Raw genomic sequence first — 26,790 nt, 5'->3', positions numbered from 1 at the left:
TGCTGACAGGAGTCTCCTCTAGACTTTTCCATGCATTACAACCTTCTGCAAACAATGATGTTTCCCACACATTTGTTCTGATGTCATATACCTACTCCCCAGAAGGTTGTTGCCTCAGCCTTCCATATCTTTAGAAATCTAGCAAAGAACAAGGACATAAGGAAGGACTACTGTTGTTCTCTATATACATAAATGATTTGGCAGGCAGGGTGGACAGCAATCTGCAGTTGTTTGTTGATGTTGCCATGGTGTACAGTAAGGTGTTGAAGTTAAGTGACTGTAAGAAGATACAAGACAACTCAGACAAAATTTACAGTTGGTGTGATGAATGGCAGTGAGCCCTAAATGTGGAAAAACATAAGTTAATGTGGGTGAGTAGGAACAACAAACCTGTAATGTCAGATACAGTGTTACTAGAGGCCTGCTTGACACAGTAAAGTCATTTAAATATCTGAATGTAATGTTGCAAAGCAATATGAGGTGGAATGAGCATCTGAGAACTGTGTTGTGGAAGGAAAATGATTGACTTTGGTGTATTGGGAGAATTTTAGGGAAGAGTGGTTTACCTGTAAAGGAGACCGCATATAGGATGCTGATGTGACCTATTCTTGAATACTGCTCGAGTGTTTGGGATCTGTACCAGGTCAGATTGAACAAAGACATTGAAGCAATTCAGAGGTAGGCTGCTAGATTTGTTATTGGTACCTTCAAACAACTCAAGTGAGATGGTGACATTCTTTTCAAGAAACACTATTGAGAGAATTTAGACAACTAGCATTTGAACCTGACTGCTGAATGCTCCTACTGCCACCAACATACATCACACTTAAGAACTACAAAGATAAGATACAAGAAATTAGGGCTCATACGACTCTATTTGTGAGTTTCTGGATTCATCCACTACACATTTACTTGGATACTTGTTCCACTTCCGTTCATTTCCTTTTAAAGATAAAATGAACCTACCGATACCATCTATCTCCTTTACCCTATGATTTTGTGGGGCTGACATAGCCGTTCATAAAAGTCCAGTATACATAAAATATATACAGTAAAAAATTATAGTTGCTCTCATGACATCACATTTTTTACTTTGCCTGCTCACACCCAAACCATTATCTTCCAAGATAACTATGACTTCAGGTTACAGTATAGACAAGCAGGACACAGCTACTATTTCATAAAGGCTTCATATGCACATCCATTGACTTTACCAATTCTCAACCATACTGTCACCTTCTAATGTAATCTAAACCTTGGGCTGAGCTACAGATCTGTATGTCACCACAACCTCCATCACAACATTATTACATCATGGGTCAAACGTTATGTCTAGTATCTGCAGCTCAGTCCTTCCCCTTTTTCACAATAATTAAATCTTTTCTGCAGTCTGTTCCATAATCAATTTGTCTGTTTGCTGTCACTCTTCTTAATTCCTGACACCCATTTATCCACTGTTTATTGAGTGACTCTCCATCTTTCCAAACACCTTCTTACCCTAATTAGTTTACCAGAAGCACTCCTGATCATTTTTACACTTCTGTTTACTTCATAGTTGTTTATCCAGAAAATGACTTCTACTGGTATAAATACAAAAACTCTTCATCAGGTTTATGACTTCATAGTTAACATGTAAAAGGTGTTCTGTACATTATTTTAGTCTTATTATATTTTATTTTCAGGAATCCTTTTAGATTTGCTGTATTACATTTTTCTATTCACTGTTCAAGTTTATTGCCTTTCTTTGTTTCTTACTATCTTCCTGAGAGTTATCTAAGGACCATGATACTGTTTCTGCCCTTTACAGTTCACAAATAAATTCTATGATAAAGTAAATATTGATGTTTTTAACGACATTTCATTTAGTATTCACTATAGTTCACATTTCAGATGAGTAAGCACAGACTAAATAATAGTTTTATAACAGAAACAAACAAGTGAATGAAACTACAAAAAAGCAATATGTTTTTGTATACCTCCATTTCAGAAATTCGTACCTTCGTGTGAATGGAGCTGGATATCTCACAGGGTTAACAATGTTGATGGATCCACGACTTGAGGACTATTATGCAGCTCTCTTTTCTTTTTATGGAGTGCAAGTATTGGTACATTCCCCTCAGGATTATCCAGATATATCAGCCCGAGGACTCATAATAGCACCTCAAAAAGAAGCTTTTCTCCAGGTAAAAAGTCCCATTTATCTTCATTGCAGGTAGGAAAATAGTATAATTTTAAGTGATTGTTAGTAAACAGGTATTCATGTAGATTATAATCAATGTAATATTATCTTCATGATCCAGGGCTAAAGAGACCAGTCACTGAATAGTAACAGGTTTGAGTTGTCGAGAGGCATGCAACCCTCCACCCCCAACCCCCCCCCCCCCCCTCGCCCCCACCCTGCCACAAACAACTGTGCCACTGAACACCTGTGCACCTACATTATGCCATTGGAGATTGAGATCGGGAGGATTATGGGAGTGACAGATGTGTAGCAAGGATAGCTCCCATCTACATTGTTCGGAAAAGCTTGTGCTGGAGAGAGGGATCCAAATGGCATAGGGTGTGAAGCAGGTATTGAACTCAAATATGTTAGGCTCAACATCATGTCATGCCACCGGGTGGTCAACTTTGTTCTTGGCCAGAGTTTGATGGTAGCCATTCACTGTGGTGGACAGTTGCTTGGTTCTCATGGCCGCATAAAATACTGTGCAGTGATGGCAGCAGAGCTGGCATATCACATGGCTGCTTTTACAGATGGCACTCTCACTAATGGGATAGTACAGGGTGTTTCAAAAATGACCAGTATATTTGAAATGGCAATAAAAACTAAACGAGCAGCGATAGAAATACACCGTTTGTTGCAATATGCTTGGGACAACAGTACATTTTCAGGTGGACAAACTTTCGAAATTACAGTAGTTACAATTTTCAACAACAGATGGCACTGCAAGTGATGTGAAAGATATAGAAGACAATGCAGTCTGTGGGTGCGCCATTCTGTACGTCGTCTTTCTGGTGTAAGCGTGTGCTGTTCACAACGTGCAAGTGTGCTGTGGACAACATGGTTTATTCCTTAGAACAGAGGATTTTTCTGGTGTTGGAATTCCACCGCCTAGAACACAATGTTGTTGCAACAAGACGAAGTTTTCAATGGAGGTTTAATGTAACCAAAGGACCGAAAAGCGATACAATAAAGGATCTGTTTGAAAAATTTCAACGGACTGGGAACATGACGGATGAACGTGCTGGAAAGGTAGGGCGACCACGTACGGCAACCACAGAGGGCAATGCGCAGCTAGTGCAGCAGGTGATCCAACAGCGGCCTCGGGTTTCCGTTCGCCGTGTTGCAGCTGCAGTCCAAATGACGCCAACGTACACGTATCGTCTCATGCGCCAGAGTTTACAACTCTATCCATACAAAATTCAAACGCGGCAACCCCTCAGCGCCGCTACCATTGCTGCATGAGAGACATTCGCTAACGATATAGTGCACAGGATTGATGACGGTGATATGCATGTGGGTAGCATTTGGTTTATTGACGAAGCTTATTTTTACCTGGACGGCTTCGTCAATAAACAGAACTGGTGCATATGGGGAACCGAAAAGCCCCATGTTGCAGTCCCATCATCCCTGCATCCTCAAAAAGTACTGGTCTGGGCCGCCATTTCCTCCAAAGGAATCATTGGCCCATTTTTCAGATCCGAAACGATTACTGCATCATGCTATCTGGACATTCTTCATGAATTTGTGGTGGTACAAACGGCCTTAGACGACACTGTGAACACTTCGTGGTTTATGCAAGATGGTGCCCGGCCACATCGCATGGCCGATGTCTTTAATTTCCTGAATGAATATTTCGATGATCGTGTGATTGCTTTGGGCTATCCGAAACATACAGGAGGTGGCGTGGATTGGCCTCCCTATTCGCCAGACATAACCCCTGTGACTTCTTTCTGTGGGGACACTTGAAAGACCAGGTGTACCACCAGAATCCAGAAACAATTGAACAGCTGAAGCAGTACATCTCATCTGCATGTGAAGCCATTCCGCCAGACACGTTGTCAAAGGTTTCGGGTAATTTCATTCAGAGACTACGCCATATTATTGCTACGCATGGTGGATATGTGGAAAATATCGTACTATAGAGTTTCCCAGACCGCAGCGCCATCTGTTGTTGACAATTGTAATTACTGTAATTTCGAAAGTTTGTCTGCCTGAAAATGTACTGTTGTCCCAAGCATATTGCAACAAACGGTGTATTTCTATCGCTGCTCGTTTAGTTTGTATTGCTGTTTCAAATATACCGGTCATTTTTGAAACACCCTGTATAAGCTTGCAAAAGCACTGGAAGAGGATGAGATGGGTGGATGAATTGGTAAGTTCTCGTATCTGTGTCTTCCACAGCCATACAGCCCCTATTGTAATGGGAAGGCAATGGGAGTGGTGTAGGGATGGACCAGGATGTTTTGTAGGTTGGGTGGGCAATGGAATACCACTTTAGAACGGGTGGGAAGGATTTTGGATAGGATATTCCTTATTTCCTGGCATGATAGGAAATCAAAGCCCTGATGGAGGATATATTTCTGTTGTTCCCATCTGGAGTGATGTTCCAAAACGTTTGATGACTGTCTTTATAAAAACACAGAAAAGTTAACATAGTGGTTTTGATGCTTCAGGTTTTCTTCATAGTCTTTCCACACATGAGTAGAATGCGCAGATTGTTCATAGAACCATGTTTTTCCATTATGATTTGTGATACAAAGACACTGACACGCTAAGTTGCACATCTACTACTTAACACTGACTCCTCACAGCTGACTGGACTAATTCACATCTCATGGTTACAGTTGTTAGTTCCAGATTCCACTCTAGTTACTGTGCTGATGCTGCTTAAATGCCAGGAATAAAATCAGTCTAAGAACTTTTTGCATGGATGGTTTATATGAGGAGAAATTTATAGCCACTGCTAATCAAAGTTAAGACAGTGGCATGTTCAAAGAAAAGCTTAGGCTCATGTTATGGAAACTTCTCTGCAAGTCAGCAAGATAACATTTTTTTTTTTCCACCTCACTGTCTTTCTGGCATTTTTTCAACGGAATAAACAATTTTTTTTTTAATTTTGATGCCATTAATATTACCTCTTTTTCATGGCTTGGCATGATAGCTGCATGTGACATCTGTATTATGTCAAATCATGGTTTTTGAGAAATATTTGAAAACTATAAATCATCACCTCCTTAAAATAATATTATCTATCATATGTTTACAATTTGTGTTTCCATTTGCAAACAGATTCAAACTTTTTTACAGTCATGAACAAATGCAATAGAGATATGTTCTGCACAACTGCTTGAACAGTTCAGCATGTCCTGTGACTGGAAGTTTTCAGATCTCATTCTGGCCATTGTACTGATGGTGGACTGTAGGCTGGACAAGAAACATAATATTAGCACATTTTTGTGGGTATTTAATGTATGCAATACTCCTCCCTAAGGTTATAGAGACTTTGGACCTGTGAGATCCCACCATGCAGGAGTGTATTGTTAATATCTTCATTTAGGATAATCCACTACTGAGGACAGTAAAATCTTGATATCTGTGGTTACCACTGACTGTTGCAGATTGTATCACTAGATATCCAGGCCATAGCAGAGCAAATTGTTTGCTAGTTCATGGACAGGCAACAATAATTGATATTTCCAACCAGAGCCCCATTCTTGCTGTGAGGTGAAGAAGCTTCCACACAATATGTGCACTACTGCTCAATGCAACTCACAGGACACATGCTCCTAAGGCATGAAGAAAAGCCATTGGAATGATGAGTTGCAATAGTCTTCAAGATATTGCAATGGTAGTTCAGAATTTAATTGCATTTAAAGCCAAATGTGGCATAGCATAGCTTCCTGGCAAAGTGCTATTCAAGTAGGAACTGTCATTGTACTTTTGTGAGGGGTGTTTACATGTATTTAATAGTGCCTCTTATGTGTCTACCGTATTTCTCACTGACACATGATACTAGACTTGCTGTCTGATCATCAGCATTGTTTATTCACATACAGGCACATCCTATCACTACTGAATTGTTATCACATAAAAATGATCTGAGAAACACTCCATGGGTATAAGGATGCTCATATGGTCTCAGGTCACTTCATCTCAATCATACCGAGCATTTATTGAACACCTGAAATAGAGATTCCCACCTTGTATCCAGAGCTCTGACCAGTTTCTGTGAATAGTGGTCGGCAATTAAGAAGTCATGTATCAGATTGTCTTCTCAGTGGTTTCTTTGTCTCCTAGAGTCCACACAAAGTATGTCTTCTTTGTCATGAGTTGGAAGGGAGATGCTGCACTGTACAAGATGGACAATTTTATTTCAGCTGCTCTTAAGTGTGTATAACTTCATTGATAGTATTCCTTTCAATGCATTTTAAAATAATTTTAAATGTGCACTGTTTTCATTGTAATTAAGCTTTCAAGTATTGCAAAATGATAAAATTATCAAACATTCATTCAGAACATAAATATTAGCTGAACAAACTTTCCATGTATAAATATTCACAGCTGAATGTTATGTGAGTAAACCCACAGATGAATAAGAAATAAATCTAGCACTTTTTCTCTTCTCTAACATATTTTCCTCATTCTACACCTTATTCAGTACATCAGTTTTTGTTGTCCTTCATTAAATCTCACTACTAATATGCAGATCTTCTTGCACTCATATACTTAAAATGTATTCCATTCATTTGCTACAGCTTTTGTTGTAACTATTCATTTTACTTCAGCCATGGTCTACAGGATTTTTACCTATGCTTACTGGCTACTGTTAATGTACTGCATGCTTTTACTTATTACATATCACTTTTACCACTTTCTGCATTGTAACACTTTAACAACATTAGGAAATCTGTTGCTTCAGATGCAGCTATATTCTGCTCAGCCATTACACAGTTAGTGAAATACTTTGTTCTTAAACTGGATAATGAGGCAGAAATTACATCCATGTTAAATTATCTCTTCCTTCTTTGCCTGACTGAAATCATTTAGACATTTCATACTTTCCATTTTGGAGCTTATTCTATGTATAAATATTGTTATAAGGATACAGACACTCTGCAGCAGTGTGTGTGTGTGTGTGTGTGTGTGTGTGTGTGTGTGTGTGTGTGTGTGTGTGTGCACTTATATGAAACTTCCTTGCAGATTAACACTGTGTGCTGGACCAAGTTTCAAACTCAGGACCTTTGCCTTTTAGCTAGCAAGTGCACTTCCAACTGAACTACCCAAGCACAACTCAACCTGCCCTCACAGCTCTACTTCCACCAATACTTCATCTCCTACCTTCCAAACTTCACAGAAGCTCTCATGCCAAATTTGCAAGACTAGCATTGCTGGAAATACAGGGTGTTTGAAAAAGAACTCCCTAGTTTTAATTTGTCCTAGAATGTGTACAAAGTGACACACACTATTCTAGATTATGGTGTTTGATTCATCAACTCTCCAAGTTTTGCTCCCATGCAGTTTTGCTAGCCTGCAGGTCTGCTTGACCTTGAGACAGCACCAGTGCTGTTTCTTCCTCTGTTCCCTCAGTTCAGTCCAAGTGTGTTCTTTAGGGGGCATGTGAGAAATGTTGTGTGTAGTGAAAAGGCCAGAGACATCAATCATTTATGGGAAAGAATTGTCATGACAGTTCAGACAGTTACACCTGAAATGTTGGTGAATACATGGCGAGAACTAGAATATTGTCTTAATGTGTGCATGGCAACAAATGGATCCCATGTTGACGTCTATTAACATTAAACAAAACTCGAAGGAATTCTCTTTCATGGTATTTACTCATTGATGTCATTTTTCATTAATTTCACCATTGAATTTGTACTTAAAACTAGGGAGTTCTTTTTCGAACACACTGTTTTGCCTTTCTGTTGTATACCCCATATTAATGAGCAATCACCCATACTATGCAAACAGATGTAAACTATGTGAAAGAGAAAAACTTTGTACATTATATTTAGATGTTTCCTTATTTCAGTTGCTAGTGGCATTTAGGTAAATAACTGCTCATGTGCCTTTTTTACACAACAACTAATATAATATTATATTCACATGGGAATGGTATGTAGGAAAACAAAAAGTGTGTTCTTGGATGTTGAAATGAAAACTGCTTCCTGAAATTTTCTAGGTATTTTTGTAAGACTCCAGTCATCCACCTGATCTCATTTTTCAGCATCCTAATGAAGTGTATTACAGGCAATATGGAGACCACTTATAAAACCTTCACTCAGCTAAATGTTTGATGGAGTTTATCATTCTTGCAAACTTTACAAGCTTGGTTACCAGAAGAAATAAAGAATATTCAGAGAAAAGCTGCATCCTTAAACTGCATGAAAGTGTAGACCATATATTCTGATAAGAGATCTTATTTGACAGATGCCGCAGGCTCTACATCACAGAAAGACTGTTCATAGTCTGGAAATGAATATTCCAAGATGAGCCAAGAAATACTATTTTATTCCACATATTCTTGGACGGCTCTTAACATACATGATGGTACACTCTCTGGAGCTTAACAAGAAACTTATTTAATGTCAGTTGTATAATTCCACAGTGCCATACACATGGTTTTTATATCATTTTTACCTGAGTATTTCCAAAGGAAATTTAGAAAGAAGAGCCTTTCTATGCACTGTTACTGACCTGGTGTTCACATTTTTTTGCAACACATTACTATATGTCATTAATATTTCCTTTATTTATTTTGGAAGTAGGTGGCTGGAGAGAGGTCAAGTGAGAGTGGGGAAGTTGTCACCATGATGGAAGCAGAGGCACATGAAGAATGCAGATTAAGGGAATGGCCGAGGGTAGAGGGGAGAGCCATCTGGAGCTCGATAACAACTGGACAGAGGGAGACAGAGGTCAGTGGGAAGGGCATAGTCACAGTGTGTGCAGGAACATAGAAAGACTCTACACCACAGAAAACGATGTGTGTTACCCAGAAACAGAGACATGTAGTGATGTGCTGTCCTCAAGAGAAATAGGTCAGCAACAGCTGCATCGGCTGAAAGCAGCAGTTAGTATTGGCACAGTGGTTAGTATTGGCAGGCAGTGTTGGGGTCAACCATGAGAGGACAACATCGTATTTGACTGAAATGGAGCTAAGAGATGGCACTAGGACTTGGACTGCATGCAGGGTAGTTTTGAAGGTGTTGCATTATCCTGGAAAAGGAGGCTCGCCGTGGCTGCACCAAGATGAAGGTGTAGAAAATAAGCAGCATCTGATGCTACCTGGAAAGAGCTGCAGCTGGGTGGCGGTGGAGCCACAGTGTTGGGTGGAGAGGGCCCACCATGGATGCGGCATTGTGGACACAGTATTAGGTGTGACGGGAGAGAATACAAGTGGCACCCAAGTGCAAAACCTGTGGCGTGCCACCCTCTTGAGGGAGGTGAGCCATGGTTGCATCCTTGTGGAAAAAGCACAGGAGGATGGAAGTAGTGTTGGACTCACAGCTGGAGGAGGCAGAGACTGGTTGGCAGTTGAGGTCAGGTACAGCAAGAACAAGGGGATGTTGGAGGTGCCAGATGATGTGTCCTGGTCTGTGTTAGCTCCCATGAGCAAGACCAGCCATGACTGCATCTTTGTGGTGAAGGCATGAAATGGCTGGGTATCATTGGGTGTGGCTGAAGGGAGAAGGCATTGTGGCCAGGCAGGATAACAATGCCAGATGATCCCAAGAGCTGGAACATGAGAACTTATCCTTGTCACCAACAGCTTTCCAGGTGATGGCAACCACATGGGAGGGGTTGACTGTGGCTGTTGTGTGCAGATCAGCATCAAGCCCAGCTGAAAGTGGGTGGTACGTGAGCACTGGATGAGGTGAGTTGTAGTATGTACAGACAGTAGCCTCATCACCAGCTTGAAACCAGGCAGGGCCACTTTTGAGAGTAGGGCCAGCCATGGCTGCAGAAGCATCAGGCATGACCAGAGCAGAGTGGGAAGTGGCTGATGGACAGGACCAGGAACTGGACCCAGCACAAGCCTGGAGCCTGAAGAAGAGCTGGTGCTAAGTCTATTGCTGTATCAGCCCTGTCACATTGGCAAGTGGTACCAGCTACCTGTGATGAACTGTCTCTGTTGAGCTCATTTTGCCACAAACAGTTACACCAGCAATGACCCATCATGTCTGACACTGTTTTGCCACAAGCAGTGCCCTCCAGAACACAATGGGAATAGCAAACAACCACACAGTTATGCACATCTATATGTTGTCCACAAAAATGAAAAAAATGTACGCACAGGTGAAGTCATCATTCACATAAAAAAATAGTAACCAATGTGAGCAGTAAACCAATGTTTCCTGTTATTAGATGAGAGTGTAACAGAAAACATGTTTCTATCCTCATCACCCCTCTTAAGACCCATTATGTGTGATGTGCACTTTAGTGAATGATGATGCCCAGGTTGCAATTGAGAACACTTCATTCATGGCACAAGTTCACAACAAAGCTGATTTCAAATAACAACTGAAATTTCATTCATGTTCACTTGAGAGTAACAAAAACTAAGTCCACTTGCTTAATATCAGTTCCATGGGAAGTCTCATCATGAATGGCTGTTGGCATGATGACCGTGGGGCCACACTGTGTGGCATACCATGGAGCAGTACAGAGATGGTGTAGTGTACAACAGAGCATCCTGGCTGGTGTTGGCAAGTTCTGATTGATGGGCTAAAAACTGTAGCTGACGTCTGGCCAGGAGCTGAGTAAGTAGCTGAATGCTGCCTGCTGCAGTTTGTGCTTTGCCTTAATATCCAGCAGTTGGAAGTATGTGTGCAACTAAGTGATAGGTGAATGAAACTTCCCTTAATAACAGTGCCACCAGTTTTCTGACATTTGCACTGCTCGGAAGCATAGCTTGTACCCCTGGTGGCAACTGTAATAGTCGGGGTATCAACAGAGTTGTTGTAAATGATATGTCCACAGTGCATGATGCCCTTGTGATATTTGTAAATAGTCTTCGGTTGAGAGATGCCTGTGGTCCAAAACTAGGCAAACAGACAGGGCTAAGAAATTGTACTGCAGGCATAATGTAGTTGACCTACGGCTGATATTCAACAGCAATAATTTGCGAAAAGTTACTTTGCAAAACAGATTGGTTGAGAAACATACAGCAAAGATAAAAATTTGAGATTACCAGAGTAATATATTTTATGATAGAATTGACAGTGATGTCAGAATAAATGTTCCAACGTGTTTGGAATGTTTCTCCTTGTTGCGCATCAAAAGCAACAGAATTAACAATCAATATAGTATTGATAGATGGAGAAAATAATGCAGAAAGGTTTTGTTATTGGTAACCATAAGTCAAGAAAGAGAGGATTATATTGGTGGACTATAAGACTTCAATTCCTGAGAGGCTAATGACCTCCTGTTGCAATGAAGTTGGTTGAAAATTGTAAGAGATAACGCAAAGTATTGTAAGTTCGTTGCATAAGTGAAAGAAAAGCTGAGTATGTATAGAAAGAAGTCGTAATAAAAATTATTGTGCAAACTAGTGGGCATTTGACAAAGATCTAAAATATTACATTGAACAAACTCAACAGGTGTTTCTAAATTTTATACTAAAAAGTTCTTACACAATTATAAATTGATCTGGACAAAATATGTTAGAAGTTATCACATATAATCCAGGCTTCTAGTAACAAATTGTATTTGGTATTGATACTATAGACACTTTTTGCCTTTTCAATATGTAATAATTCATGTTGAGTGCTGGATTGTAAATGTTCTGTGTTACATTCATTCAGTGTGAAAATAAAGTGTTTTGTTTGGTTTCAAACTGAAATTATCTTTTATTTATGGAGTAAATGATAGCATAATACTCAAACTCAGACTCCATCCAAATTGGCCTTCGAAGGCCCAATGGTACTGGTGGCTATATGGAGGGACATGTGGTCAGCACACTGCTCTTCCAGCCATTGTCAGTTTTTGCGACCAGAGCTTCTACATCTCAATCAAGTAGCCCCTCAGTTCACCTCAAAAGGGATGAGTGCACTTTGCTTGCCAACAGTGCTCAGCAGACCCAGATGGTCACCCACCCAAGTGCTAGTCAAGCCCAGCAGCTCCTAATTTCGGTGATCTGACATGAACTGGTGTTATCACTGCAGCAAGTCCATTGGCAATAGTGTAATACTAAAACTAAAAACAAACTCCGCCTGAACAGGTCATGAAGGCCCAATGGTACCAACTGTCTGCCATGTCATCCTTTGCCCACAGGTGTCACTGGATGCAGATATTAAGGGGCATGTGGTCAGCGCACTGCCCTCCCAGCCGCATGTAGGTTTATGAGACCAGAGCTGCTAATTCTCAATCAAGTAGTTCCTTAGTTTGCCTCACAAGGGCTGAGTGCACCCACTTGCCAATAGCATTTGGCAGACCAGATGGTCACCCATCAAAGTGCTAACTGAGCCCAACAGGACTTAACTGCAGTGAGCTGACAGGAACTGGTGTTTTCACTAGAGCAAGGCCATTGACTACAGCATAATACTACGGTTTGTAAAATGTTAGATTCGGTTGAAACCATTTAAACAGTATAAAAGTTTAGACATTAAACATTAAGAACATAAACAAAATATAAGCTTTTAGAATGTGTGTCTACTGTAGAGTACTTAAGACATCATGACAATGGAAATAACAAATGAGGAAATCCTTAATTTTGTCAGTAGGGACCCAGAACCACCCAGAATAATTAAGAAGAAACAGGCAGTGTCTGGAGGACCTGTCATGAAAATTAAATACATTGACTCCTGCAGCTGGTACCTGAAAGCAGAAGAAGAATTGAAAGAAACAGATTGATTTGTCTGAGAAACATTAGATGATGGATAGATACGATATTTAGTCACATGACACAGAAACTGAAAAGCTATGAGAAATGTGATTGCAAAATCCATTAGTTTATATGCATTAAAGAATAAGAAGAAAAAGAAGAAAGTCGACGAAGTGGAACAAATACGTGCATAAGAAGGCGGGCAAGAGACCATAAATTTGTTTGAAGATGTGAGAGGAGAGGGGGGGGGGGCAGTTGTTCAAGAAAAAGACAAAATGGTATAAAAGAGAAGAATTTCAATAAAAATAATAATAATGATAATAATATTTAATAGTAAGAAGAAGCAGAAAAATTAGAATAAGTAAATGATTAGGGATGCAGTGTGAAGTTAATATATACTGGAAGCAAGCTTATACCAATGTTGTTTTGGAGTCCTAGTATCATGAGGAAGCATGTGAAGACCCAATGCAATAAACAAATATTGTAGTATGGTGTAATGTATTTACCACATCAACTAATCTTTCATCAATTAATTATGCTGCTGAAAGCTTTGTTATTGTAGTGTCTAAATGGGGTAATAAATGTTATTGTAATTTCAAACTGGATCAATAGGGAAGCAAATTCTTTATTGTAGTTTCACAAGTGTCATAGTTCTGTGCAGATGCACCAAATATATTAGGAATATAACAGCAATGGAAATTCCAACTTGGGAAAATGCATAAAATAAGGGAAAGGCAAGCATTTTATAAGTATGTCACATCCACAATGACCCCACATCCCCCATGCTCATTGCTGCAAGGCCATGGAATGCTACCTTCCTCAGCTTTCACCTGATACCTAAGTTGCCACTTATTCCCTAACACTTCTAATCAACTTCATCCTGATCCACAATTATATAACTTTCAAAGGCAAAATCAGCAAACAAATCCTTGATACTGCTGTGGGTACTCACAAGGCACCATCCTATGCCAATTTATTTATGGGCCATCTGTAGAAATCTTTCCTATCCAGTCAACACCTGTGATCCCTTTTCTGGTTCAGATTCATTGATGACATTTTCATAATCTGGACTGATGGCAGAAGCAGCCTTTACTCCATCCTTCATAATCTTAATATAATACATAACCTGAAATTTGTTTCACCCAGTCTTCTTAACTCAATGACCCCCCTTCCTAGATGTTGATCTCCACTTCTCAGGCAACTCCATAAATATCATAAATATGTCCAATCATATCAAGTGTACCAAGTGCAAACAGTACCTCCACCTTGACAATTGACAGTTGCTCCATAGTTCCAGCCAGCCGCTGTGACCAAGCGGTTCTAGGCGCTTCAGTCTGGAACCACGCGACCACTGCAGTCGCAGGTTGGAATCCTGCCTGTGGGATGGATGTATGTGATGTCCTTAGGTTAGTTAGGTTTAAGTAGTTTTAAGTTCTAGGGGACTGATGACCTCAGATGTTAAGTCCCAAAGTGCTCAGGGCCATTTGAACCACAGTTCCATGTCAAAAAATCTCCCCATACAACCTTGCCACCCATGGACACCGTAGTGAAAAGGAGGAGTTGTCAAAATACACCAATAACCTTACCAGAGCCTTTATTGACAGACAATATCCTATCCAGCTCAATCATAAACAGATCCCTAGTGCCATCTCCTCCTCTGACCTCAGTAATCCTCTTACCCAGCACTCCTCTAAACTCCCAAAATCACTCTGGCCTTGAAAAGCTCAGCCACATTCTTCACCAGGGCTCTGACTACCTTTCATCAGGCCCTGAATAGAAGGAAATCCTACCCATACCACCTGAAGTAATGTTCAGTCGCACACCCAACCTGCAGAGTATCCTTGTCCATTCCTACAATAATCATACTCTCAGACCTGTAGGTGAGTCATTCCCTTGTGGTCAACCCAGGTGGAAGAACACACTCATAAAACCACCCACAACCTGTTACCACACTTCAGTTACAGGCATCTCCTACCCAATAAAAGGCAGGGTCATGTGTAAAAGCAGCCATGTTGTATATAAAGCATGGTGCAACTGCTGTACAGTGCTCTACATGGGCATGACAAGTAACCAACTGCCCACTTGCATAAACAACCGTGCGACTGCTACGGTCGCAGGTTCGAATCCTGCGTCGGGCATGGATGTGTGTGATGTCCTTAGGTTAGTTAGGTTTAAGTAGTTCTAAGTTCTAGGGGACTGATGACCACAGCAGTTGAGTCCCATAGTGCTCAGAGCCATTTGAACCATAAACAACCACTGCCAGTCTGTGACAAACCTAGGCTTATCACATTTTTTGGGCACTATCCAGGACATATAATCATATTTTTTGGGTCCAGCCCAGGAGACATTTTTTAAACAACTTAAAAGTCCTAAAGTTCAATGTAACATTAAACTTTATGTATTCATTTGTATTTTTCACTAGTTTTAACAATAATTACCTTAGTTTTTTCACCCAGTGTCATCCTGATTTTGGTTCTAGTGGATGAAAATTTTGGGTCTCATAACTTTTTAACCAGTTTAGATGTGCATTATAATCTGAAATTGAGCTCATGTGTAGTAGTACGGTTTGTAAATGTAGAGTCTTTAGAAGTACAATCCAGATCACTGTTATTTCCATTTTTTGCTTTAAAATAGCTCTTATATTTAACTAAAGCAGTAGCATTAATACCATTTCTATGTTTTTCTGGTTTTGTGTGGTCTTTAACATCAACCTTTCCTTTATGGGTAACAGGAAATTCTCCAATACATAGTGTGCAGTAAACATTTTTATTGTTACTATCATTACTCAGTTTCAACATTTTGTACTCCTATTGCAGGTTAACATTAAACACACTCTTTCATTTTACTATTGCTAAGTGATAAGACAAGAAACCAATAGAGATAAAATGAGCAAAAATGTGTTAATGATTTCCTTCACACACAAAAACAAAATAAATCCACAGCCCGTGCTGTGCTGTCAAATGATGAAGTGAAAATCTGTTCTGAACCTCCCCATGATGTCAGTGGTTTCGAGGCCAACTTAGAGGGGTACAGCCACAAAAGAATGTCTAAAAAAAGTGAACTCTAACATATAGGTTTAAAGTTTAAAAAAAATAAAAAATTAAAAAAAGGTCCACTTCAGTCCAGAAATTCTCAAACCCTAACCATTTTTAAGGCCACAGACAGCAGTAAAAAAACAAGACTGTCTGATCTAATACTGGATGTATGGTAAGCCTAGAATGTCATAAACTTGACCACCGAGTTGCTGAACATGCTGCACACAAAAATGCAAATGACATCAACATTTGCTTCACTACATGCTCCCTTGCAGCTGAAGTTTCTCTGAGCGGTGCAGTTGGGAATCATCCCTCCGGCATACTCTCCATGTATGCAATCCTACAGGCCTAAACTTCTGCCAACTTGTTTCCTACTATCTCACTCCACCTTTTCTTTTCTCTCGTTTGTTCACACCACTCATTCCCTATCCAGATCATATACTGCCTTGTCCCACCACCACTCGTCCTCCTCCCAACCCCCCTTGTGGGCTCTCTCTCTCTTTCTGTCTGTCTGTCTCTCTCTCTCTCTCTCTCTCTCTCTCTCGCTTTCCATCCCTCTCCTTTACTCTCTCCTCTTCCTGTCTCCCTCTTCATCACCACCTTCCTCTTCTTTCCTCCTAGATTTTGATGGCAAGAGTATATTTTACTCAAAACTACCACCATTGAACATCCAATGAGCAATTTGTGTGACTGAATTGTGAATCATGCACTTCATACTCGAAGATAAGATGATCATTTAACTTTCTCCATTTACATCTGTACTCCACAAGTCACCTAGGGGTGTGAGGCCGAAGGTACTTCTGGTACCACTATCATATTCCCCTTAGCATGTTCCATTTGTGGATCTTGCTTGTGAAGAATGACTGTCAGCATAACTGCAACTGAACTCTAATTTCTCTGATTTTCTTGTCATCATCATTTTGCAATATATGTTTGAGAAAAAGTAATATGCTTCTTGAGTATTCTTAGAATGTACACTCTCAGAATTTCAATGGTAAATTTTTCCATGATGGAAAAATCCTATGGGATCTGCCTCTGGAGATTGTTGAGCATCTCTGTAACACTTCTGCAATTACTAAATGATCACATGATGTAATTTGTTGTTGTTGGATGTGCCTTCACTGTATCTTCTATTCACCCAACCTGGTGAGGTTCCCATGCAAGTAAGCAGTACATAAGAACCAACAAAAAGAGTCCTCCATAAGCCACTTGTATCATAGGTGAGCTAGTTTTCTTATTTATGGGCCTTAAATTTAATCTCAGCCTCAGATGTGTTTTACCTTACTGTTATTTCCTTGTGGCCATTCCACTTTAGGTCACTCCAGATGGTTATTACAGGTATGTTGTTCTGTTTCTAGCAATTTTTGTCAGCAGTGGTATTAAACTGTAATGGAGCTCATTGTCTATTTATGCACAATATGTTGCATTTATTTACATTCAGTGTCAACTTCCATTTCCTTCACCAATTGTTGACTGACTGCAACGTATTCTGACAATTATTTGCAGTATTTTGCGACTGAAACCTTCTTATAGACAACTATCTTATCTAGAAACAGTCTCATACAGCTTCAGATTTTGTCAGATTGCTTATATATGCCAGGAACAGTAATTCCCCTGTTAAACTCCCTTGGGGTACTCTCAAAATTGTGTTCTTTTGTATTTCTCATTGGTCCTCTTTAATAATTCTTGTATAGTAAGTACATTGAGATATTACACTGATCACATTTTGTGCCATACCATACAAACACTAAACAAACAAAGGTAATCATATGTACTTGAATATAACAGTCTTTACAAAATATTACTAAAAGGAGTTACATATTATATCATTTTCATCATAGCAAACTATAGCAGCCACACAACTGTTCAGTTAGCTACATTTACACAGGGTCCAAAAAATTCAACTAAAGTTTTATACTTTAAAAAAATCTGTGCAAATTTCCCACTATCATTATATTACTACAATAACAATATACAGATTTATGTTTTTAAACTGATTGATAATCAGCCATACTGCAATAACATTTTTGACATAGGGAGGCATGAACATCTGTTTTCATTGCTAAAATATCTTTGATTATTTTGATGGGCTCTATGGTTCCATGACATTTACAGCAAGCAGAAACAAAACTGGTCCCATCATGGAGCCTTGTGATGCACCATAATAAAACAAAGTTTTCCTGAGTAATAGGATTTTATGTTATTCCCTTATTGGAATGCAAGTACAACTATTTGTTCTCCATTTTGTACATAAGATTTTGAGCTGGTCCTCAAATGCCTAAACACTCCTTGGTTGCAACATTCCTGCACACTGCCACAAGCAGCACTACACCTTCCTCCACTGCTAACCTGCCATCCCTGCCCCTCCCCAACCATGCCTCCTTATTATCCCCACCAGCCACACCAGAGTGCTGCTCAATGCCTACTCTATATGGTGAGTAGCAGTCAGTCCTTATCAAATATGAATTTCTTAAACCCTTATAAGAGAGTTTCTTCATTATTTTTTAAAAATAAAGGTAGGTATGATAAGGACCTTTTGTTTCCATCCCCCCCCCCCTTTTTTTTTTTTTATGCTTCAATTTGACTGTTTTCAATTCTTTTGAGAAAGCACTTTTTGAAAGCAAACAGTTGTGAATGTCAACTTGGGGCACTTCAACAGCTGTCAATTTCGTATCATTTTGAAGTTCTATCTGCAATAAAGCACGGAATCCAGTCACAATTATAGCTCATTACTCAGCAGTAACATATTTTTTTCACTAGACGAAAGTGGAGAACTGTATTGACTGCCTTCCAAAAGTCAAAGAACGTAACAACAACCTGGACATTACTGTCTGATCATGCCTCTCATGGACGAACAGAGTAAGCTAAATTTTACAAGACCTCTGTTTACACAATCAATGTTAATTTTTAGAAGAGAGTTTTTGATAAAATGTGTTCGATAATTCTCCATTTGTAATGGGCTCTGATTCTCATACAGCCTTGTGTGGTATACAGCTATCTGATTTTCATTACAAACAGATCACATTACAATGCCATAATTGTATCTATCACGTAACTTTTTTCTTGCCTCACCTTTCTGGTATCTGATCCAGCTCACTTGTTGATAACATTTATTTAATTGAGAGCACAGTTGTCCGTGAGAGTATTAAAGTAGACTCTTACATTGAACAATCTACTTGGAAAGCTAAATGTAGAAACTTATGATAATAATGCTGGCATATATGAAAAGACTGTACATGTACTGAAATTGAACAACTTTGTTTCAGCAGAATAAATGGGATTTGGTATTTTACAATTCCACTGAGCCTTCTTTATTTATTCTTAAAATGTTCCACTCATTCCCCTTTCATTTTCACCCAGACTCAGTCAGCCTGTGAGACTCTGCCGGTCTTCCCCTCTGTCCTTTCCTTATCTATTTGCAAAGCATTTGGTACACTAATTTTTTCCTTTGCTAATTAGTTCATGTACTCTGTTTCCATAACCTTCACCTCTTTGGCAGCTGTGCATTAGATGGTGAGGACATCAGATTATCTATGTTCTGCTTTAAGAATTACTTTGTACTTGTAGCAGCATTTTATTTCCCTTTCTGTAAATGAAACCTCATTTTCATTATTTTTTAAAGCATTCAAACATTTCTCCTTCTTCATTCTCCCCTCTGCTTGAGAACAAGCTGTGTGTGCATCCAAAAACTCAAAGTACTTGGAGTTTCTGCTGGTCTCTCCAAAATTTGTGTTTTCAACTAAACAAATTATGCATCTAGCTTTTGTGCTGTGTGTTACTATGCCTAGTTAACTAAAGTACTGATATTTAATAGTTTTAATAAAATCAACCAAGGGGTTTCAAAAGCTTTTCTTCTATCTGTATGTAAGTAAGCAAAATAATACCAATTACAGGATTTTGTACATGATGTAAGGATGTAATATTTTATACTGTTCTGTACTGACAAGTCCAATATCATGAATGTGATAATATGGGCGCTAAACCAATAAATAAATTAAATTAATACAATTCAAAGTACTGACAAAAACAACATTTACAGTGTAGGTTTTCATGGGCAGCACTTACAGTCTTGGTGAATTTACTTTTATAGGCATTATGCCATCGTCTAAGACATGTTTCTATGTCGAACATTTTGTCTCCTAATGATGAAGACATCCTCAGATGCTATAAAGACTTCACTAGTTGATTCTGGACTCACACAAGCTCTATTTTGAGCTCAAACATCCTTGTTTGGGTACGAAAAACAATGAATGGTGTCTTTATAGACTCCAATATCTTCACCACTAAGAGACAAAATATAAGTACAACAACATGCCTTAAACTATGGCATAACATCTATACAACTAAAATCAGCAATGACACAAGCAACTTTCTGTCTCAGTTGTTCAAAAACGCTGTCCTTAAACTTTTTTACATTTTAGATAACAGCAGAATCAACATACAGCACTCCAGCTGTAAGAACACTGAATATAGACCAGCGCCAGTGTCTGTTTGAAGATGAAAGTGGAGAAAACAGAAATTTAGGAAGAGCTAGATACTCCTATGGAAACTGTGTAGTTTATTGTAGAATGGAACATCTTAGAAAAATATGTAACTGTACACCATATTTCTATCCTTCAACAGGTATGTCAAAGTCTCCGCATTTTTATTTTAATAAAACATGGTTGGATAAAACATTTTTATAAAACATAGTTGGATAAAGCAAAGCCAATTTTGAGAAATTTTCTGTCAAGGAGATGTTTTTTTTTTTTTTTTTTTTTTTTTTTTTTTTTTTTTTTTTTTTTTTTTTTTAATTTTTCATCCATTCACTGAAGAACTTTCTTGAGTAGTTCATAGAGGGAGACTAAAAGTCATTGCAACTTCACTTGCTAGGGCTTACATTATGTGTCCAAAAATATGAATTGTATTTTTATGATAAAGTTAATAGTTGCAGAAAGCTGATTGCACTGTGAGAAATACAGTGGTAATAATAATAAGCTTCATTCAACATCAAATGATACAAGGATTACTTTTCTGAAATGGTCAGCTGATATCAAGTGAACACACTCTGAAAAGCCAAAGAAACTGGCACCCCTGCCTAATATCGTGTAGGGCCCCTGTGAGCATTCAGAAGTTCTACAACATGACGTGCATGGACTTGACTAATGTCTGAAGTAGTGCTGGAGGGAATTAACACCATGAATCCTGAAGGGCTGTCCATAAATTCATAAGAGTACTAGTGGATGGAGATCTCTTCAAAACAGCACATTGTAACGCATCACAGGTATGCTCAATAATGTTCATGTCTGTGGAGTTTGGTGGCCATCAGAATGGTTTAAACTCAGAAGAGCAATCTTGGAGCTACTCTGTAGCAATTCTGGACTTGTATGGTGTTGCATTGCCCTGCTGAAATTGTCCAAGCCCCTTGGAATCCACAATGCACATGAATGGATGCAGGTGATCAGACACGGTGCTTATGTACATGTCACCTGTCAGATTCATATTTAGATGTACTAGGGGTCCCATATAACTCCAACTAAAAACACCCCACACCATTACAGAGCCTCCACCAGCTTAAACAGTCCCCTGCTGACATGCAGGCTCCATGGATTCATGAGGTTGTCTCCATACCTGGACACATCCATCCGATTGATACAATTTGAAATGAGAATTGCCTGACCAGGCAACAAGTTTCCAGTCATCAACAGTCCAATGTTGGTGTTGATGGGCCCAGGTGAGGTGTAAAACTTTGTGTCGTACATTCGTCAACGATACATGACTGGGCCTCTGGCTCTAAAAGCTCATATCAATGATGTTTCATTGAATGGTTCACAAGCTGACACTTGTTTATGGCCCAGCATTGAAATCTGCAACAATTTGCAGAAGAGTTGCACTTCTGTCATGTTGAATGATTCTCTTCAGTTGTCATTGGTCTCGTTCTTACATGATATTTTTCCAACCGCAGCAATGTCGAAGATTGGATGTTTTGCCAGATTCCTGGTATTCATGGTATACTTGTGAAATGGTTGTAAGGGAAAATCCCCACTTCATCATTACCTCAGAGACATTGTGTCGCATTGCTCATGCATCAACTGTAACACCACATTGAAATGCACTTAAATCTTGATAACCTGCCATAGTAGCAGCAGTAACCAATCTAACAACTGCGCCAGACACTTATTGCCCTGTATAGGCATTTCCAACTGCAGCACTGAATTATGCCTGTTTACATATCTCTGTATTTAAAAACGCATGTCTATACAAGTTTCTTTGGTACTTCAGTGTATATAGACTGTTTTCATACATTTTACAGCAACCTGTGATATGACAAAACAGGTTTACAAGTAACTTGTTTGTATGTGAGACCTCATTTGAAAGTATAAAAGTTTCACCTTTGCCAGTCAGACATATTTTAGATTATTTATTTAAGAAATGACTGGAAATAAAAATTGGGTGTTACGTGATTATATTAAATAATGCTAATATACATGGATGGCACTTATATAAAATTTTCTTTATTCTGTGCAAACCAGATACACACATCTACTGAGTACTGTGTGCTGGAAATCAACATTGATTTTAATCTAGCTTTAAATTTTACTGTGAGAAGGAATGTGACTCAATTTTTCAATATATTGGCAAACCTCAGTCGTGATGTGTTGCTTGAGGCTTTCCCGATGGAAATGTTGTACATATGGTTCTTGGGCGAGACGTCGGATGTCATAGTGAAAACTCCACAATATTTCATCAACGCAACTGGCCGACATCTTCGGGTGTGACAAACACACTGCTAAGGCAGGACAGAGTCCCCTATTTATGCCAGTCTTAGGCCGGAAGTGCACATGCATGGAGGCACCAAATTTGATGGCCAATAGCGACAATATCAACCGATAGCTGGAAGTACAGCAACGCCACCTACAGGATGAAGAACCAAAGACTTCGGCGCACACGCGGAGGCTGCCGCCGCTGCTCTGCACTGCCAGCGGTTGCCCCAGCAACCTCTGTTGGAAGCCGCAAGCAAAAATGCGCATCCATGTAGGCGCGTTGATTATCCTCCCATTGTCAACAGAATATTTATGTTGCTGGCAAATCATCATTCGTCTTATGACCAATAGCACTCCTCTCTGATTGAAGTGACTTCAATATGGCCAGTGCTGGATCCCAAGCTGTGCTAAGCTGAAAGCCCGTGTCTCTGTTTACAAGATTCGTCGAGCTATGTATTTCCACTGCTTCCTTAATAACACTGTACCAGTACGAAATCATCGATGTGAGAATTTTGGTATGTTGATAATTCATAGAATGGCCTGTACTGAGACAATGCTCGGCCACTGCAGACTTTTCTGGTTGCTCCAGATGAGTGTAGCATCGGTGTTCAGTACATCTCTCTTCTATAGTGCGACAAGTTTGTCCGATGTATGACATGCCACAGCTACAAGGAATTTCATAGACACCGGGTCTTCTTAGGCCAAGGCTGTCCTTATATAAGCCCAAGAGAGCTCTGTGTTTTGATGGCGGATGAAAGAATCATTTAACTTTATGCCTCTTCAATAATCTTCCTATTTTTGAAGAGACACCGCCGATGTATGGCAAGATGACCATTCCCCTTTGTTCTTTGCCTTCTTCCATTTCCTCACGTTGGGTAACCCACTTCTGTTGTAAGGCACAGTGAATCTCCCATTTGGAATATCCTTTGCAACGAAGTGGTGTACTGAGGGCGTTGGTTCACAGAGCTTGCGACATATCAGACTCAAACAGCTTATCCAATGAGCTACTCCATCTGCGTACCACTTTCCAATAAAATTGATACTCCAAATAGGAGATTCGCTGTGCCTGTCAACCAAAGCGGGTTACTCAATATGAGGAAGTGGAAGAAGGCGAATAACAAAGGGGAATGGTCATCTTGCCATACATCGGTGGTGTCTCTTCAAAAATAGGAAGATTATTGATGAGGCATAAAGCTAAATGTGTCTTTCATCCACCAGCAAAACACAGAGCTCTCTTGGGCTCATCTAAGGACAGCATTGGCCTAAGAAGACCCGGTGTCTATGAAATTTCTTGTAGCAGCGGCATATCGTACATCAGACAAACTTGTCGCACTGTAGAAGAGAGATGTACTGAACACCGATGCTACACTCATCTGGAGTAACCAGAAAAGTCTGCAGTGGCCGAGCATTGTCTCAGTACAGGCCATTCTATGAATTATCAACATACCAAAATTCTCACATCGACGATTTCATACTGGTACAGGGTTATTAAGGAAGCAGTGGAAATATGAATCTCGTAAACAGAGACGTGGGCTTTCAGCTTAGCACAGCTTGGGATCCAGCACTGGCCATATTGAAGTCGCTTCGATCAGAGAGGAGTAAGACAGATAACGATTTGCCAGCAACATAAATATTCTGTTGACAACGGGAGGATAATCAACGCACCTATGTGGACGCGCATTTTTGCTTGCGGCTTCTGACAGAGGTCGCTGGGGCAGCCGATGGCAGTGCAGAACAGCGCGGCAGCCTCCGCGTGTGCGCCAAAGTCTTTGGTTCTTCATCCTGTAGATGGCGTTGCTGTCCTTCCACCTATCGGTTGATATCATCGCTATTGGCCATCGGATTTGGCGCCTCCACGCATGCGCATTTCCGCCTAGAACTGGCATAAATAGGGGCTCTGTCCTGCCTTAGCAGTGTGTTCGTCACACCTGAAGATGTCGGCCAGTTGTGCCGATGAAATGTTGTGGAGTTTTCACTATGACATCCGACGTATAACCCGAGAACCATATATACTCAGTCCTGATATTGTGAATTTCTTTGATACCATGTAGCTATGTGACTAATTAGAGGAAACTAATCTTTGTTTCTGTTTGTGTTTGTGCAGGCCACAGTTTTCCTTTTTTAAAGAGTTTGGCCAGCATGATTGATTTTAAAAAAAATGTGTAATGGTTATTATCCCAGCTTTTGGGAATAGATTATGGCACAGATCTTTTGGTTTTGCACCACAAATTTTTCTTACTGCCTTTATCGGTAAATTTAAAAGCTTATAAAGGTTTGCTGGTGTTGTGGCATCCCATTGTTCTATTCCATGTTTTGTACTGGATAATATCAGTGCATGATAAGCAGCTCAAAGTTCACAGATATACATTTCAATTTCCAGAAAGATATGTATTACAAATGTATTTGTAGCCAGTCCACTTGCCAGAGAATGGACAAACATAAATCACTGAAATTTATCGTGTATTGTTATTCCCAGAAATTTCATATAGTTCTCAGTTCTAATTGAGTTTCAAAATCTGATGGTCTTATAGATTTGAAATCCATGATTGCTGTTTTCTTGCTGCAGACAAAGAGGCGACTTTCATTGAAGTACTGAATTAATTCATTTCTAAAACAGCTGTACAATGTTTCCAATTAGTCAGAATATTTATGCTTGCACACAATAAATGTATCATTAGCTTTCAGATTTATCTTTTGGGAGCAATAAAGTATCTTATTTACATAAATAAGGCAAAGAAGGTGTCCCAGTACCAAGCCCTGGGGTATCTCGTGTTTCATATCAGTAATGTGTGTGCCTCTCATCATTTTCGACAATGCAAACTACATCCTCTTGGTTAGGTAAAATTTTAATTACATCATGAACAATTCCTCTGGTACCTATGTTCCACAATTTCGCTAAGATTTTTGTTATATTGGCATAGTCAATGTTCCTTCAAGATCAAGGAATAAACCTGCAACATATTCCTTGTTCTTGATAGCAGTTGTGACCCCATCAATAAACTGTGAGTAGCTGCCACAGTTGACTGGCATTAGTAAAATGATTCTGCTTTTCAAAGATTAGATTATATTCACTTAAAAATGTAATAATTCTGCTGTATATTATCTTTTCTATGATCTTTGAGAAGACAGGTAAGATTTCCAGTCTGTCACCTTCCTTGAAACTCATGGTTACCTGGGCTATTTTCAGTGTGTAAAAATGCTTCCCAATTTTAAGATGCTATTAATTTCAATGGTTATTGAAATTATATTTACCAACAGAAGAAAGATATTCATTAAAGATGTTTGAAACATGCTGCTAGCATTTTATTATAGTATTATTGTGGTATCTGAAATTATTTCTATGGAGTGTAGCCATGTATGGAAGGGAAACATGGACGATAAATAGTTTGGACAAGAAGAGAATAGAAGCTTTCGAAATGTGTTGCTACAGAAGAATGCTGAAGATTAGATGATAGATCACATAACTAATGAGGAGGTATTGAACAGAATTGGGGAGAAGAGGAGTTTGTGGCACAACTTGACAAGAAGAAGGGACCCGTTGGTAGGACATGTTCTGAGATATCAAGGGATCATAAATTTAGCATTGGAGGGCAGCATGGATGGTAAAAATCGTAGAGGGAGACCAAGAGATGAATGTACTAAGCAGATTCAGAAGGATGTAGGTTGCAGTAAGTACTGGGAGATGAAGAAGCTTGGACAGGATAGAGTAGCATGTAGAGCTGCATCAAACCAGTCTCAGGACTGAAGACCACAACAACAATCATTGTGGTTTCTAATGAGCTCATTAGTAAAATTATCCTTTATTACCCAGAAGCTATCTATGTTATTCCCAACAGTAGCAGCAGTAGGGGCCTTTTGCATCCATTATTTATTGAGCTACATGATACTTCTTGTAGGTAGGCCTACTACTACATACTTATAACATACATAATATTTACTGAATGCTTCTTCCAACTTCAAATTCTCTTGTTTTTCTAACATTTTTCATTGTAAACTATTAACTTCTTCCTTGAGTGTGCTTCATCATTTATCCAGGTACTTTCAGGCATATTTTGATTATTTTTCAATGTTGTGGTTTTCATTATACATACAATGTCAAAATAGTGGAAGAAATCACAGCAAAATTTTTGTTTGTGTAACAACTTGTGTCAATCCATGCTGCATTTCCTAACATGTTGTTGAGATTTT

At 39.4% G+C, this 26,790-nt stretch overlaps 1 protein-coding gene across 1 annotated transcript in view; it reads left to right on the top strand.

Moving 5' to 3' along the window:
• The window catches only part of LOC126360153 (sodium channel protein Nach-like), a 195,020-nt gene that overhangs the window by 108,207 nt on the left and 60,023 nt on the right, over positions 1-26,790 (top strand). Inside the window, exons 6-7 of the mRNA XM_050007691.1 lie at positions 1,988-2,183; positions 20,281-20,482. Coding sequence (XP_049863648.1) covers positions 1,988-2,183; positions 20,281-20,482 — 398 coding nt within the window. The remainder of the gene's footprint in view (positions 1-1,987; positions 2,184-20,280; positions 20,483-26,790) is intronic.

This window comes from Schistocerca gregaria, chromosome 1 (genome assembly GCF_023897955.1).
Source record: "Schistocerca gregaria isolate iqSchGreg1 chromosome 1, iqSchGreg1.2, whole genome shotgun sequence".
NCBI classification, from domain to species: Eukaryota; Metazoa; Arthropoda; class Insecta; order Orthoptera; family Acrididae; genus Schistocerca; species Schistocerca gregaria.
Note: the sequence above shows the minus strand (reverse complement) of the source record. Positions and strands in the feature narration are given on the sequence as shown.